This window comes from Argopecten irradians, chromosome 5, assembly GCF_041381155.1.
Source record: "Argopecten irradians isolate NY chromosome 5, Ai_NY, whole genome shotgun sequence".
Taxonomy (NCBI): Eukaryota; Metazoa; Mollusca; class Bivalvia; order Pectinida; family Pectinidae; genus Argopecten; species Argopecten irradians.
Window position 1 is genome coordinate 9,799,230 of NC_091138.1, and position 19,340 is coordinate 9,818,569.

General features: G+C 38.1%; 1 protein-coding gene across 1 annotated transcript in view; it reads right to left on the reverse strand.

The window, feature by feature from the left end:
• Positions 1-19,340, reverse strand: part of LOC138324259 (caskin-2-like) — a 172,454-nt gene that overhangs the window by 36,829 nt on the left and 116,285 nt on the right. Inside the window, exons 11-12 of the mRNA XM_069269338.1 lie at positions 16,660-16,772; positions 216-431 (exon numbers count right to left, since the gene is read on the reverse strand). Of these exons, the coding sequence (XP_069125439.1) occupies positions 216-431; positions 16,660-16,772 (329 nt within the window). The remainder of the gene's footprint in view (positions 1-215; positions 432-16,659; positions 16,773-19,340) is intronic.

Here is a 19,340-nt window from a genome sequence, read left to right on the forward strand (position 1 = left end):
ACTATATAACTACCTTGGGTTCCAAGTGTCCTTTGCTGTACCCTATCCCCTTTTTGGTAACCATGGTGACTATATACCTACCTTGGGTTCTAATTGTGCCCTGTGCTGTACCCTATCACCTTCCTGTTAACCATGGTGACTATACCTACCTTGGGTTCTAAGTGTCCTGTGCTGTACCCTATCACCTTCCTGATAACCATGGTGACTATACCTACCTTGGGTTCTAAGTGTCCTGTGCTATAGCCCCTGCCGCTGTCACTGCTAGCTGCACTGTTACGATTACTATTGGTTGGACTGCCCTTGGCTGGACTAGCTGTCCTTAGGTCACCAACGATAGAGTATGGTGTTGGTGAGGCCCAGTCACCATGGTGATTATGTAAGTTGTGTTCTCCAACATGGTTGTGATTATCGTATGGTCTACCATTTACATTCTGAAAAACAGCAAAAAGGAAATTAATTAAGCAAACATTATATGAAATAAAAATGGTACCTTGAAGAATGAACACTTTCTTGCTATGTTAGCTTCTTCTTACTGACTCCACTGACATAACTTGTCATGCCATTAATTTGTTGTGAAGCAAGCCAATGGAAATTAAACAAGCCATTAATCCCTGGTGAATTATTCAATAAAGATTACAGGTTAGCTTAGAATACACCTGATCTGTTGTCAATTGACATATTGTTTTAGTTATATTAAGGTCTCCATTTGATGAATGATCACGATTGATCAGAATGTAACACAAAGGCACTGTGTCAAGTCTTCACAACTTTTTTTGCCATTTAACCAAAATCCATTTAAAATGGAACACAGAACTCTCTTTACAAGTCTTCTGTAGGAAATGTAAAAAGTTCAGCACTGCTCGCAATAAACAGTCCACTGTGTGAACTTGTCAGGGAGAGGCTTCTGAAGTCACACCATGGATGGTATAGGAACAGTTTAATGTGTTACACCTTACACACTAACATGTTTAGGAAGCTTTAGTAGGTTTGTAATGGTATTGTAGCAATAATACAGCCTTTGTCAAACCTGTACACACCTTATATCAGTACCTAGCTGTAAAAGTAGTGAGATATTCTGTCAGAAACAAGAATTTCTTGACCTTTTGTAAGATCAAGTTCTCTTTTTCTAGATGTGTATAACTGACAAGTACTTATAAATATACATGATCATCTCCATACTGTACTCTAAAGCAAAGGTCACATGTCTCAGTCACAAAGGTAAAGGTCAGGTCTAAAAATGACAAAGTTCATCTAGACTGAATGTGAAAGGTTCAAAAGTCACAGAAAAGCTTTAAGTTTATTTTTAGGAGACATGTGAAGTACTGCTGCTAGAGAGCTAGTTTTGTCTACACCAAACCAGATTAACAATTTTCCTGTTGGATTTATCAAAAGTTGGATAACCTGCTACATCTCTTTGTATTAGAATTCATCAGAGTTTCAGCAGAATGATTAGATACTTCTACACCAATTGCTGCATATAAAGCTCTAGGGAAAAAGTCGAGTTCAGATTAAGGGCAAAGGTCAAGTTCATATGTGGAAAGGTTACTCATAAATGCTATATCAGAGGTCACATAAGGCGACTGTGTAGTTGTGAAGTTAGCCATGAATAATTCCCCTGAATATGGAACCAAGAAACAAAGCTCTTGCAACATGAGCCAATCAATGAATGAAGGCCAAACAGCAGTTCTCCTTGACAACTGAAGCATGTAAAATATCAGTTTTATCATTATAGTTCTCCCACATATGTCTGCCAGTGCTAAGTAAGGTCAATAGATTTATGGTACAAAGCACAGATCCCACTCTTACTGGCATAAAAGGGTGTGGCTTATATAATCTGAATTTAAAAAGATTCATTACGATAATGATGGTTACAGGCTACTATACTCTAAATTAAAATCAAAAATTAATATTATACAAAGTTGTGGGTTTTTTTTCGGTGTCGAGGCTGAAATAAGAATGATTAATTTTGAATTGTAATACACTATCAGTTAACATTTATTGAAATCATGATGAAATAAGTGATCAATAGCCACATTATCAAATAATTTTGGTAATGAAATTTTATGTATTCAAAATGTGATATGTGATTGGATTACAACAAATAACTTTCCATTTCTAAATTTTGATATGATTCTCTTTTAACCATTTCCTTGACAACCAAGCAGGCCTTGTTGCATGTTCTAATAACTCTTACATCACTTCAATGGTTCAATCTATCACAAAACAATTTCCTTGACAACAGAACCCTAATCAGAGCACATGAAAACTCTTGCTGAGTTGTCATAGTAAAACATTTCGAAAAAAAAAATTGACTTGATGGATGATTTCCAGAAGATTCAATCAAAAACGTGACCCTACAGAATACAGTTTAATCGGTTTACCTGGTACGTCATTCTCTTGTTCTAAAGTTCACATCAAAGAGCAGCTTTATTGGCTAATGGATCAATTGGTCGAATCAACATCTGGTATTTACTGGCAGCTCCAGCTAACTTCACTTTAATCCAATAAGGTCTTTTACCACACACATAAACCTGGGCCATGTTGCTCTTCATACTAATATAGAACTTCATGGGAAGTTCTGGAAGCTGCTGTACAGCAGAGTGATAAGGTAAATCCCACCGTGAACACCAGAATAGGATTACTGTTTTCCACACAAATTATCATAATTCTAAAGCTTTAATTTCTTAAAGATTCCTGGCTTAAGAACAATCATTTGGGATCACATGACCATGACCTGTTCCATAAATTTTTAAGTAAATATCATTTAAAGTTTACTTCAGTTTCTCCAGCCCAAACTTATCTGCCCTTTATCGACCCCCCTATGAGAACCTGTAAATAAGTTAATTGTGCCTCCCATCTATTAGACTAGATGGAAGACCTTAAAATGATATGAAATAAGTGTCTCCCCAGGTAGGTCTACAAAGATATATGGTGACAATGCAAGAAACATTTCATACATAAATTTAAAATGCTTTAATTCGTTTAAAGTAGCGTTTAGCTCAAAGTTCATTTCCAAAGTAATTTTCAAGACAACCAAATATTTCTTTTCTTCATCTACTAATTCTCCAATGTACCAACAATATATAAAACCATGGGAGATCTTAGCTAATATAGACTATACAATTGGCCAATCAATTATGTAAATGTTTCCTCCCTGCACTGCCTAATCTAAGATTCTATCTACAAAGAAAACCTGTCTATCCACACTGCAGCCAATCTCCTCGACAGAACTCCCAAGGGAGACATATCCAAAGAATCTAATTGATTTAATTGAAATGCTCCACAGCTATTGTCTTTTCTGTGAGCATTCCAATAGAAAAGCCACAAAAGTAATACATTCAGGTGTTAGAAACACAATCAATTTTCAAAGAGATTGGCATTTACAGAAGACTGAGGAAAGCTGCAGAAAACTGTACTCAACATTAGTGCTTTCCGTGATTAAAACAACATTTAGGTACAGCCCATGTTAATCACTCAACATATATAACACTGTCAAGGTTTATATTTATATATTTCAACACATAAGCTAACCTATGTTAACAGTTAAGTGCATTAAGTACTTTCCAAGTTTATCATTCTGCATATCTAAAACTGTCCAGGTTAACATCAACCCATGTTAGCCTTCAAAAGTTAAATGACCAAGGATTACCATACAACACATGGCTAACTCCAGTGTAAGCAAACATTCCATAATTTAGAAGTCGATCCTCATTGTTAGCTAACATTTCATGCATTTTACTCTTTGTATAAAGACTTTATGAACTCAAAAAAAGATATCACTCCCAAGATTATGACACTTTTCAGTATTGAACAAGCAAAAACAAAAACAACATTACTCCTCATATATTCTTATGGCTCAATGTCATCAAAGAAATTCAATGGAAGCATATCACTGCAAACCTGGCACTACTCTGTTAATTTGTTAATTGACATGTATGGATGACTAATTCAAGGCCAAAGAAAAGCCCCCTAACAATTAGTGATATTACATACACCTTTGCCAAACCATTGATCAGCTGATTATATCTGCTTTGTAAGTTCTAATCAATATGTATTGTAAGCTCACACCCGGTGATAAAAATAGATATGGTAATTGTAACTATCAACCAAAACCGAGACCATTCTCTTGAAGTTTCCTCTCGGTTAATTGAATTTTAACACCAACCTTGAAAATAGCTAGCCACATAGACATTTGGTGAGCAACCCTATTTCATTTAATTGCCTGATATTGGACAACCCCAACCCATACCATTACTGGCCATTCGACAAACCTAACTAATAGCATTGGTAAATATTGGACTACCCAAACCAATTTCATTGACAGACATTGAACTACCCTAACCCATTTCATTGACAGACATTGGACAACCAGAACTCATTTCATTGACAAACATTGGACAACCCCTACCCATTTCATTGACAGACATTGGACTACCCCAACCCATTTCATTGACAAGACATTTGAAAACCCCAAATCCATTTCATTGAAAGACATTGGACAACCCCAACCCATTTTATTATAAGGCATTGGACTACTCAAACCATTTCATTGCCAAACAATGGAAAATTCCAAACTATTTCATTGTCAGACATTGGACAGCCCCAACCCATTTTATTATAAGCAATTGGACTTCCCCAAACCATTTCATTTCCAAACAATGGACAATTCCAAACTATTTCATTGTCAGACATTGGACAGCCCCAACCCATTTCATTATAAGCAATTGGACTTCCCCAAACCATTTCATTTCCAAACAATGGACAATCCAAAACAATTTCTTTATCAGATATTGGACAACTAGAATCCATTTCATTGCCAGACATTGGACACATCCAACCAATTTCATTGCTTGACAATTGACAACTCAAACCCATTTCATTGACAGACATTGGACGACCCCCAACTCAAACCCATTTCATTGACAGACATTGGACGACCCCAACGCATTTCATTTACAGCTAGACCTTTGACAACTGCAACCCATTACATTGCCAACTATTGAATAGCCCCAACCTATTTGATAACTGCGGAAATTTGACCACCTTAACCAAAAAACATTGGTAACACTGGACAACTCAAAACCATGCCAGCAAGTTTCACAACTCAGAATCAAGTATTTGGTAGTCATGGAAACTTGCATGGAACTATTTTCTAAAGTTTCTATGAAATAACAATGAAATATTTGTTCATCATTAGAGTCTAACCAAGACTGAGTTTCCTCTATGGAAGGCCATGTATACAAACCTGATAGAATTAAAACAGATCTGCATCAATCATTCTAGCACTGGAAAAGATCTGCTGATAATACACAGTTGACAAATATCATTGACTTGAAGCATTCCAACTGATGTTGGTTTGACTATGAAAATTATGGGGTTCTCTCTCTCAGCCAATATCACATGATACATTTCCTCTCTACTAATGGTAGGGTACAGGGTACTTTACCAGACTAAAACTTCAGGCAATGGAATCACATACAGAATGTGTAATCATCTAGAGAAGGAGAGTACTGATTTACTTAGAAAAACAGATTGTCTGATTAAAATGGGAAATTGGTCTTCCATGCTGATTTTAAGTAAACAGCAAAGATTTATCAAAATCATGAATATATCACCAACAATGAAACAAGTGGAAAATACCTCCTTTATCAATGACTACAGTCCCTGGCCTCTGACCCCCACACTAATTTTTACATAGCATAACATTCACTTGATCATATGTTTTTGTACACTGTTCAGATTGTAATTTTGTTTAAATGTTTTTATCACAATCAACTCCAGATTTGGAAATATGTGAATGTGTTGTTGATAACTAAATTATCACTAAATTCAGTCACTGCATAATAAAGAGTTATTCTCCCTTCTGGGTAGGAATCAAATGTGACATCTCATGTAAGTGAGCATAACGTCATTTTTTTAATATTTTTTTTTTTTTAGAGAAAATGATATGAATTTCACCCATAAAACTAGTATATATCACAATCAATACCTTCCCACAAAGGTGATAACTCTGTAATATGAAAAGCTGGAATTCTATCTGTACAAGAATCTGTAGCTTAATATTTAAGATAGATCTTGTAAATGTACTATAAACTCTACTAAAAATAGCTTGATTTCAACATCTACCTTGGCTGTCATAATACAAAATTAAAATAACTTATTCAATAAATCAGCAACTGTCAAACACCAATATCACCGTAATGAGTAAATATCCTAAATGTGTAAACAACTGTGAAATGGATTTGAAATGAAATCTTAACTGTGAATACATTTCATTTTAGGGTAATTGACATCATGTCCTCTGGAACCAACACAGCATTGATATCCCACATCAAGGCTAGCTAACACGAGGCAACATTCCTTAGGAACATTCTCACGTTGAGGGAATTCCACAACATCTTCACTGTCTTGCCTTACAAACCATTAACACAAAATCTCTACAGACTATTACTTACCATCTTGTGAAAAACACTGGATCAACAAATAATGATAGAATTTCCAATCCTGATTTCACCACGTTGATACCATATATTCCACATAGCATGGCTTGTAGAATCTTTCACATCGTGATTCACTAATTTCATAACACAACAAACTTTTGATTCACGCTCAAAAATAAAAACATGTCCGACAGAATTTTCAGTTTCCCTCAATATGTGAACTTCATCTCTTAAAAAAAATCTCGGGAACATTTCACCAAATTATAGATGTATCCTGGAGATATCTCCATTTTGTATGAGAGGCATGTATCAAGTGTAGTCGAGTCTCCTACAGCATCTAGTCACTATGTACCTTATCTGCCAGCTTCATCATCCAGCCCCCCCCCCTCCCTCCCCCTCCCTACCCCATACTGATAGGCATCCTCCCTACCAACAGGTGAAGGATTCAATAGTTTGTACTCAAAACAGGATACTCATCATAAGCTTGATAGGCACATCTCCTAGATACAAATTTATAGTTTGAGGGCGGCTGTTGATCCCTGGTAGGGGTGGGTCGCTGTAACATGTAGCTGGCTACCCTGAGTGTGTATAAATAGGAGGGACCAGTACTGGAGACCCTTATCAGTGCCTCAGGATTTACATATAGTATACAGCTAAGGCTTACTACAAGACATAGCCTAACACCAGCAGGTTTGAAATTTATACTTGTTAGCTTAATTCTTTACGAAAATATTAGTAGAATGTCTTTATCAAAATTCACACTTCAAAAAGAGTGAATTAAAAGATGTGATAATACATGTCATTCAAATTATTGTTTAAACCATTTATAAAACAAAGGATTTACTTTACAAGTGTTACAAATTGATAAATTTGTGATGTCTTTTCATTTTTATTTTGTTTAGGATATCAAGCTAACAAGCCTTTTTGAGATTTGGTATGAAGCACTGTAAACCTCATCAGTTGAGAGGATATAGGTATACATAGTATATAAGCTATGTTCATCTCCTATGTAAAGCTGTTTTACAAGTTGCCAAATGTAATTAAATGCTCTTCTATCCCTCACTTATATCATATTGCATTTCAAGAGCTTATATTCAAATCTTACCAAAAAAGAATTTAGAGTAGAAAACCAAAAATGTGTTATACAACATGTTATGAACAGGTATAAACAGATTTATGATTATTGATTCATAAGTCAAGATGTTAGACTTCCATATATATTCAATTGTGACCATATTCCAGAAATACCAATATAGTGACAAAGTTAGTTACTTTGTTTGATGAAAACATTTTTTACTTTCTATTTATAGAAACAGTGACCTCTTTTTTACCACACTGATTGTACAATTTTTTTCTATTTGATACAACACTAACCTTGTTTTGACCATCTATTAGGTTCATAAAAAATATTAAGATAATCATGAATTGTCACTTCAAAATCACCCTAACACAGGATGTGTAGAAAGAGCATGCATCTGAAGTTTTTTTAGAATTAAAGATGAAGCCATCATGGAAACGCATCAGTTTCCTGCAGAAGATATTAAAGTTACTCAGGAAACACGCCAGCTCTCCATAAAATGTATTGAAATTACTGAAGAAATGATTATTTCCTTGAAGCCTGCTGGTAATAAAACAACTACACCAATAAACTGCTGATCAGGCTAGAATTGTAGGGGACAAAAGGCTGACACTATAACATATCTAATCTTACTTGTCATCATTTCCTGACTCTCTCTCAGAGTAACATGGCAGCTTGCATAAAACAACCTCTTCGTCGCAGAAAGGAAATCTATTCAGTAATTGGTTGAGCTGATCACAGGTTGATGGCACATGGCTGATGCTATCAAGTCCTACCTGAGAAGTCCTGTTTCTACTTACAAGGCGTGCTTAGCTGCTTGTGCCTGGATTCTAGAGGGCTTAAATAAATACCCAGCTTTAACCACCAATCAATAGCAGTATGGCGCCATGGAAAAACAATCCCATAATACCCTGACGAAAATGGCAAGACATCTTGTTGAGTTGTTTGACTTTCATACACACTTTTTCCTAACTCTTGTGTATAAAATCATCTACGGTTGACGGTTTCAACAAATCAATAACATCACTTCTACATTACAACATGCAATATATCTAACGTGTCGGATAGTTTAATCAGAAAAATGCCAAGCACGCATTTTCACCGTGACCCATATCTGTAAAGTAAAGATGGAAAACAATATGTCTTTTTTACATACTTCCCACCAATAGGCTTTATAAATAACATACAGTGCTAAGGTATACACTCCATCATAGCCCTAAGGACCATATCTGTATCAATAGGACTTCCAATACAATTGTTTGGCAGACAAGATGGAACATTTGGCTAGAGAAACATCGTAAACAAGCCACCAACACGATAATGGTGAAGGAATGCCTATAACTCTAAGTGAACTACAACTATGGACATAAACTTTATATCTACACAAAACCATGAATATCAAATCTAAACCATTATCAAATCTCTCCAAAACAATGAATATCAAATCTATCCAAAACCATGAACATCAAATCTACAGAGAAAACTGTTCATATCAAATCTAAACCATTATCAAATCTACCCAAAACAATGAATATCAAATCTAGCTAAACCAACCACTAACATCAAATCTACACATAACTGTTCATATCAAATCTAAACCATTATTAAATCTATCCAAAACAATGAATATCAAATCTAGCCAAAACCACTAACATCAAATCTACACAAAACTGTTCATATCAAATCTAAACCATTATCAAATCTATCCAAAACAATGAATATCAAATCTACACAAAACCGTTATTATAAAATTGAAATCATGAACATCAAATCTACAAAAACTGTTCATAAACAACTGTGATTATCAAAACTACAAAAATCCAGGCAATATAAAATCTAAAATTATTAATTATATTCCATATATCAAACTGGTCATGAATATCAATGGGAAACATTTTTAATAACAGAAAATCTAGCTATAGATATCCACATAAAAGGAAACATTTATGAAACCCAAACCATGAATTACACAGATATCCTACAGTACTTTGATGGGTGTAGAGTTTTAGATAAAATAGCAGTCCTCTTTACCTCCAGTATATATAGGATACACTCTGATCATCAGAAATACACTGTTTAATGACCTGCCCTGGTCATGCAGTGTACCATTTCCTGTTCCAGAAATGAAAGTCAGATTGGAGCCCTATTGAATATAACAGGTCAGATACATTCTGACAAGAAGAGAGTCTGAGAAGTACTGACCCCTGGTGGTTTTTCTCTGGCCACACTTCATAATCAGACTATACAGTGATTATACATACAGTACAGGCCTCTCTCCTACAACACAGTCCCTTGCCCAATCTGTTTTCCAACTGAACCACTCAGACTATGCATTAAAAGATGAGATAATCAGACATTGGGGGTCTGATCTAACACCTCCTGACCACAAGACTGACCATCATCAGATAGGAATGTTAATAGCACATACTGTTACATGTGTAGACTGACCACCAACTCTAATCTACATCTGCAGCTGCATGTTTACTGCTCACAGGAGGCTGTCAAAACTATAGTGTAAACACCAGGTGAGAAAAGATAGGAACTCATCACTCTCACTGGTAAAGGAATGCAACGGGTGGGGGTGGTGTGAGGGGTGGTGGGGGTACAACAGGGACAAAATATATATCTAGGTCACAGGGGACTGATATTTCAGGGAGAGCTAGGTCACAGGGGACTGATATTTCAGGGAAAACTAGGTCACAGAGGACTGATATATCAGGGAGAGCTAGGTCACAGGGGACTGATATTTCAGGGAGAGCTAGGTCACAGGGGACTGATATTTCAGGGAGAGCTAGGTCACAGGGGACTGATATTTCAGGGAGAGCTAGGTCACAGGGGACTGATATTTCAGTGAGAGCTAGGTCACAGGGGACTGATATTTTAGGGAGAGCTAGGTCACAGGGGACTGATATTTCGGGGAGAGCTAGGTCACAGGTGACTGATATTTCAGGGAGAGCTAGGTCACAGGGGACTGATATTTCAGAGAGAGCTAGGTCACAAGGGACTGATATATCAGGGAGAGCTAGGTCACAGGGGACTGATATTTCAGGGAGAGCTAGGTCACATGGGACTGATATATCAGGGAGAGCTAGGTCACAGGGGACTGATATTTTAGGGAGAGCTAGGTCACAGGGGACTGATATATCAGGGAGAGCTAGGTCACAGGGGACTGATATATCAGGGAGAGCTAGGTCACAGGGGACTGATATATCAGGGAGAGCTAGGTCACAGGGGACTGGTATATCAGGGAGAGCTAGGTCACAGGGGACTGATATTTCAGGGAGAGCTAGGTCACAGGGGACTGATATATCAGGGAGAGCTAGGTCACAGGGGACTAGTATATCAGGGAGAGCTAGGTCACAGGGGACTGATATATCAGGGAGAGCTAGGTCACAGGGGACTGATATTTCAGGGAGAGCTAGGTCACAGGGGACTGATATATCAGGGAGAGCTAGGTCACAGGGGACTAGTATATCAGGGAGAGCTAGGTCACAGGGGACTGATATTTCAGGGAGAGCTAGGTCACAAGGGACTGATAGATCAGGGAGAGCTAGGTCACAGGGGACTGATATTTCAGGGAGAGCTAGGTCACATGGGACTGATAAATCAGGGAGAGCTAGGTCACAGGGGACTGATAGATCAGGGAGAGCTAGGTCACAGGGGGCTGATATTTTAGGGAGAGCTAGGTCACAGGGGACTGATATATCAGGGAGAGCTAGGTCACAGGGGACTGATATATCAGGGAGAGCTAGGTCACAGGGGACTGATATATCAGGGAGAGCTAGGTCACAGGGGACTGATATATCAGGGAGAGCTAGGTCACAGGGGACTGGTATATCAGGGAGAGCTAGGTCACAGGGGACTGATTATAAGGGAGAAGGATACATGGGTCACCTCACTTACCTGGAGATTCAGAGTGAAGGTCAATCAACACATGAACAGGGGAAAATAATAGCTAATTGGGGAGAGGTGCATAGCTTTATAAAGAAACTAAAACTAAGAATAGCAGTCCCAGGGTCTGATGTGTGCTAAGGGTGCTATCGTTATAGAAGAGAAAAGGAGACACTAGGCACATGAAGACAACATGTGAAAACAATGAGAATGTGTAAGTCTCTATAGCAAACTGAAAGTATTTCAGGAATACACCAATCTTAATGTAAACTTTAATAGGCTTTTCATAGTGGTGAAATATCTCTGGCACATTATCAAACAGGAAATAATCACTGCAGGTAGCCTGCCAGAACCTCCCAAACCTGTCTCATCTCCCATCACTACTTCACACTTGTATACAAAGCTCATCTCCTCATTAACTTCAGAGCTAGAACAATCTCAGACCAACGGTTGTATTAAACTGTAGTTTGAGATTATGAGTGAAGGTAAACCTTTGTAGTGGAGACAAACACCAGGACAATACCCCAGAACTAGTGGAGAATTCTTATTACCTCCGTCTTTATAACTTTTTTTTATACATAAATATTGGAAATTTTCCAATGAAATTGCCTGCATGATTGGGAAGTTATCAGAAATGGTTGGATACAAAAGCAAGCTGGCTTGACTATATGGCAGACAGTGATAGCTGTGAACTGACAAACCTCAGACTATATGTATCTGTACAGTGTAGCCCCTCTATAACAGCTAATGTTGGCTATCCCTCAACAGATATTGTCCAAAGATGTTCATGTATATCCATGAATATAGCAGGCTGATTATCTGTCCAGTCTAAGGCCTACACCACCAGCACTAAAGTTGGCAGTCAATGTGTACAACCCACAGCCATCGGTACAAATCACTTTCTTTTTTGTACCGCATCACAATGTCGAACCCCTCAATCAGCTATTAGAAGGCATTTCAAGCATTTGAACAAAACAACAAAGCATTAGAGTGATGCTGATCGATGATATTGAGTAGTTTACTACAGAAGAACTGTACTTCCTGACAAAGGCATCAATAGGAATGATGAAACAAGCCATTGCGTTGATGTTGGCAAACTTTGAACTAATGCATGTACACAATGAACTGAACAATACAAGTATAACCTGTTGATGTTTTATTCCAAAACAGATCTATGTGAATATTTGTGTAGAAAACCTGTATTCATTTGAACATAGCAACAAAACAGATAAATATCAGTAGCATAGGTTTCTTTCTCACAGATAGAATTCAACACTTGGGCCAGTAAAATAATATAAGCCCCATATGCATGTGCAATGGGTCATTGGTGCCAAATGGAACATAAAATTGGTCATTGGTGCCAAATGTCAAGCATAGAATTGGTCATTGGTGCCAAAGGTCAAGCATAATGGGTCATTGGTGCCAAAGGTCAAGCACAGTGGGTCACTGGTGCCAAAGGTCAAGCATAGTGGGTCATTGATGCCAAATGGAACATTGAATTGGTCATTGGTGCGAATGGTCAAGCAGAATGGGTCTTTGGTGCCAAAGGTCAAGCATAATGGGTCATTGGTGTCAAAGGTCAAGCACAGTGGGTCATTGGTACCAAAGGTTAAGCACAGTGGGTCATTGATGCCAAATGGAACACAGAATGGGTCATTGGTGCCAAAGGTCAAGCACAGAGGGTCATTGGTGCCAAAGGTCAAGCACAGAGGGTCATTGGTGCCAAAGGGCAAGCACATTGGGTCATTGATGCCAAAGGTCAAGCATAATGGGTCATTGGTGCCAAAGGTCAAGCACAATGGGTCATTGGTGCCAAAGGTCAAGCATAGTGGGCCATTGGTGCCAAAGGTCAAGCACAGTGGGTCACTGGTGCCAAAGGTCAAGCATAGTGGGTCATTGATGCCAAATGGAACATTGAATTGGTCATTGGTGCGAATGGTCAAGCAGAATGGGTCATTGGTGTCAAAGGTCAAGCACAGTGGGTCATTGGTACCAAAGGTTAAGCACAGTGGGTCATTGATGCCAAATGGAACACAGAATGGGTCATTGGTGCCAAAGGTCAAGCACAGAGGGTCATTGGTGCCAAAGGGCAAGCACAATGGGTCATTGGTGCCAATGGTCAAGCAGAATGGGTCTTTGGTGCCAAAGGTCAAGCATAATGGGTCATTGGTGTCAAAGGTCAAGCACAGTGGGTCATTGGTACCAAAGGTTAAGCACCTTGGGTTATTGGTGCCAAAGGGCAAGCACATTGGGTCATTGATGCCAAAGGGCAAGTATAATGAGTCATTGGTGCCAAATGGAACATAGAATTAGTCATTGGTGCCAAAGGGCAAGCATAATGGGTCATTGGTGCCAAAAGGCAAGCACATTGGGTCAGTATCCCAAATGGAACACACAATTGGTCATTAGTGCCAAGGGGCAAGTAGCATCACCAAGTACCATTATATTGGTATAGAAGCAGTGTAAAGGGATGTCAGCTAGAACTACAGATTTCTCCATTTTAACACCACAGTAAGTATTCGCTGTCAAACTTAAATGACTTTCATGTGCTGAGTAACATTCAATATGCTACTTCTACAGCAGATCAAAGAACATGGTGGTATTTAAAATGACGTCCACAGAACAATGTGCAAGAGATTGGAAGTACTGGTGTCATCAAGCTGTCATTGAAACATAGGAAATTCAATAATCATATATCTGACAACTTTTGCACAGCTTTCAGCCAGAATTGATCAGTAATTAGTATCACTGAGAACACAGCCAGTGTAGACAAACGTTGTATATTTGTATTGATATGGACACCATTCTTCATACCTTATATAACCACCATGGATTATATAGTTAACAAGTCTGAACATTCAATTAGATTGTGATTCTGACTGGAATCAGTTCCAAACAATTGAAAGTTCAAGGACAAAAGTCTAGTCAGTTTACAAATTTTGGCTAATATTTGTAGAAAAATATTCACCTCTTTCTATGGGTCAATGCTCATACGCAGTAAGATAGGGAGTAGTGGCAGTAAGATAGGGAGCTGTATGAGTGATGTATAGAGGGGTGTACAGAATACCTACATGACTATCAGGTAGGGATCTGTAGTGAGTATGGAGGTGTACAGAATACTTACATGACTATCGGGTAGGGAGCTGTAGTGCGTATAGAGGGGTGTACAGAATACTTACATGGCTATCAGGTAGGGAGCTGTAGTGAGTATGAAGGTGTACAGAATACTTACATGACTATCGGGTAGGGGGCTGTATTGAGTATAGAGGGGTGTACAAAATACTTACATGACTATCGGGTAGGGAGCTGTAGTGAGTATGGAGGTGTACAGAATACTTACATGACTATCGGGTAGGGAGCTGTAGTGAGTATGGAGGTGTACAGAATACTTACATGACTATCGGGTAGGGATCTGTAGTGAGTATAGAGGGGTGTACAAAATACCTACATGACTATCGGGTAGGGAGCTGTAGTGAGTATGGAGGTGTACAGAATACTTACATGACTATCGGGTAGGGAGCTGTAGTGAGTATGGAGGTGTACAGAATACTTACATGACTATCGGGTAGGGAGCTGTAGTGAGTATGGAGGTGTACAGAATACTTACATGACTATCGGGTAGGGAGCTGTAGTGAGTATGGAGGTGTACAGAATACTTACATGACTATCGGGTAGGGAGCTGTAGTGAGTATGGAGGTGTACAGAATACTTACATGACTATCGGGTAGGGAGCTGTAGTGAGTATAGAGGGGTGTACAAAATACTTACATGACTATCGGGTAGGGAGCTGTAGTGAGTATGGAGGTGTACAGAATACTTACATGACTATCGGGTAGGGAGCTGTAGTGAGTATGGAGGTGTACAGAATACTTACATGACTATCAGGTAGGGAGCTGTAGTGAGTATGGAGGTGTACAGAATACTTACATGACTATCGGGTAGGGAGCTGTAGTGAGTATGGAGGTGTACAGAATACTTACATGACTATCGGGTAGGGAGCTGTAGTGAGTATAGAGGGGTGTACAGAATACTTACATGACTATCGGGTAGGGAGCTGTAGTGAGTATGGAGGTGTACAGAATACTTACATGACTATCGGGTAGGGAGCTGTAGTGAGTATGGAGGTGTACAGAATACTTACATGACTATCGGGTAGGAAGCTGTAGTGAGTATGGAGGTGTACAGAATACTTACATGACTATCAGGTAGGGAGCTGTAGTGGAGTATGGAGGTTAGGGCTGCCGCGATACGGCAGAAGCGTACCACGATATATTGCGATACACAACAACTGTATTGTGATATGTATTGCAATATTTTGACCTTAACATATGTGTTGTCTATTTTGTATATATTCCATAATAAAAACACCCATTACATTATACAAACATACAGTGCTATGTTATGTAGTTTTACATCGATTTGAACCATGTTGTTGAGTAACAAAAATGTTCAAATGTGTTCTTGTTTTAAAAAAATACGAGTCTGTTTGTGAAAACGCTAGGCTAACTGTTACAGACGATCGTAACCTAATAATGCAATAACTAAACATGATAGTGTCTGCAAATATTTACACTTTTGAACCTAAATGATGAACAAATTTACGTACAATTGTCCTGGCAAAATAAGCTTACGATCGTGATTAAACTTCAAAGGGCTGACCGGCTTGCAGTGTTGTTTTGACACGTGTAGGAAATCGAAAATGGCGGCGGACGATGAAGCCTGAAAAAGCTGGCAAAATCCCTGCAGCCATGTATTCACCGGGCCTTAAATGTGTTTAGAGAATTAGATATTCCGGTATAGTTGATTGATGGAGCGAATCAGCTTGATAATATTTCAGAAACTAGCCTAATGTCATATTGTTTATATTCAACGTCATGCAAATGTTTGAATCATTTGAACATTATACACGTTAGTTACAAACATTTGACCGACATCTGAATCGAATGAAAACGAAAGGGATACCCACATGGCTTCATATTATCGGAAAGGAAAACAAATACAACTTGCTGGTTTTGTTTTAATGACAGGACGTTTTAATTATATCAAATTAATGAAATTATGATACTAAGAAAATATATCGTAAAAAACCGGTACAGGTAAACTGTATCGCGGTACAATATTTTTTGGTGGTGTATTGCAATACCCCAATATACCGGTGAACCGCGGCAGCCCTAATGGAGGTGTACAAAATACCTACATGACTATCGGGTAGGGAGCCGTAGTGAGTATGGAGGTGTACAGAATACTTACATGACTATCAGGTAGGGAGCTGTAGTGAGTATGGGTCTGTGGATGAACGTGATGGCCAGTCAGGTATAAGGCACCGTTGTGGTCGTGATGATGGTGAATATAACCATGACAATCTGAAACAAAATATCAAAGGACATGTTTAAATTCATAGCTACATTCTCTCAATAAGTTAAACATTATACCAAATAAAGCTTTCAATCAATGCTTCTATGCAAATTAATGTACCACAAATACCACAGAACTTCAGCAACAAGCTGTAATTGTTTTGAAAAATATTCAATGGTGGTGACACTATTATCAAATTAAATAGTAAAAGGTACTGAGGACATGATCTTAATGTATACACAGACAATACCCTCATAAATAGAAATATGTATCCTGATAGCTGTAATAGCAGTATTATATCTAAACATCATCAAAATATCCCGACATTGATACAATATCTGACTATGTCACACCGTCATTATAACAGCAGATAATTAACAAACATGATGTGACAATGAGAGAGTATCAGAATACCATTACAACCTCTATAGGTATCGGTACATCCCAACCCACGGATCAAACATCATCAAACAGTCATATCTAGTGACAAATATCACATCAAAAACTCGGAAACTGATGCTCACTCCACGTACATTTAGAGCACTTTCACTGCAATCAGCACGGCGGAGGAGACTGATAGACATGGTATCGCCGCACACCTACCCTATACTCTGGCTAATCAATGATGGACTGATTACGATAACTCAATCACCTACTCAACACAATAGTGTGAATAACTGACAGAGTCAAAGCTGTCCAACGATGACAAACACGGAAAGCAGACAACAACGACCAGGGAAAGCAGACAACAACGACCTGGGAAAGCAGACAATGATCTCACTTCTCCATTAGATGTTTTCTCTTTACTTATATGTGTCCTCAGGTTCTGATACTACTTGTTGTAGATATTTCCGTTACACTCTAGAGAAAGTTACAGGTTCTGAATTAATCCATTTGTGAACCTCCATTGAAAGTGCCGTTGATCTCCTCTATGATATGTATAGGTTGATATTCCATTGAGAAGAAGGTCTATTACATAGGTTTGCGTTGGACTACACACACAGTACACATGGGACCAATAACTGATACTGGTGTTTTGCCTACATCTTCTGTTATGTTCAATAACAAGGAGACAATGTATAAGAAATAGCTCTGAGCTATCACCTCAGATTAGTGTGGTTATGACCAGAAATTTCACAGAGTACATTTGTATTAGTCTGTGATGATAAAAAACCATACAAACACACCTAACTCTCCTCCTCTTTCGTGTGTCTGTTTCAAATTAAAACCTACAGCAATACTATACACCCCCTAATCAAATAAAAATCATCAGAGAATTTTTACCGTTTTCATTTTTCACACTCGGATTTCCACACCATCTGTTGATACAGCGCCCAGATGTTGGGATGTGGAATACACGTTATCATGTCTAAAACACGATCCTCAGGTTGTCCTGTAAGGTGCTTTAGCAATTAACTAGAAGGCTGTGTTTCATCCAGCTAACTGCTGGTGTATCTAGTACATACCGTCTGCCACCACGGAGAAATATTGACAGCCAAACACCACCACCCCGTACTGTATAGAACACTAGATCTTCCTCGACCAGCGTCTCAGCTACATATCACATCACTAGGAAATTCTGTTTACTTTTTCCACTCCATTTATTTGTATTTGTTAGAACATTTTTACATGTAATTTAAAGTGTTTACCTGAGAGTGTGTATTGGACTATTTAAGCCTGCTTGGCTGTGTATCATTAGACGATACAGATATTCTCATCTCTGTTATTATCCCAGTATATTATTGTGAACAGAAATCATTCAGGCATGGAACAGAGATATATTTTACACTACTACTGACAATAGGAGTAGTGTATTGAAATGAGCATTAAGACAGAAAATACATTATTAAGTCCATTTTAAACGTAGACCTGTTAAAATAATTATACCCTGGAGGCTCCATACAGTGGTTTATGTACCAAGGTAACCTTGTCGGAGAAAGTTAAAACCATGGCCTAGGTAATAGTGTATATTCTATTGGAGCTATGTAAAGTTAAAACCATGGCCTAGGTAATAGTGTATACTATTGGAGCTATGTAAAGTTAAAACCATGGCCTAGGTTTAGTGCTATACTATGGGAGCTATGTAAAGTTAAAACCATGGCCTAGGTATTTAGTGCAAAAGTTATGGCGTTGCAGATATAAACATAATCACCATGCGTCATTTAACATTTACTGTAATCTGTACCAAAATAGATATCTAAGTACTTATATGAAAATGGCATGTACACTACACCATTACACCAACATCCTCCTGAATCCATAACATACCAAAATATTGATACACATTACCAAAATCTACCTCTTTAAAGTACGTAAGGCATTACCAAAATCTACCTCTACCTACAATGCAATGATACACATTACCAAAATCTACCTCTACCTACAATCAATGATACACATTACCAAAATCTACCTCTACCTACAATGCAATGATACACATTACCAAAATCTACCTCTACCTACAATGCAATGATACACATACACACTTCATTGCTATCACCTCGTAGAATTGTGAATTTCATATTTCTTGATTTTCAAATACAAAAATAGTAGAGAAATCTGATATCAATCTGTAT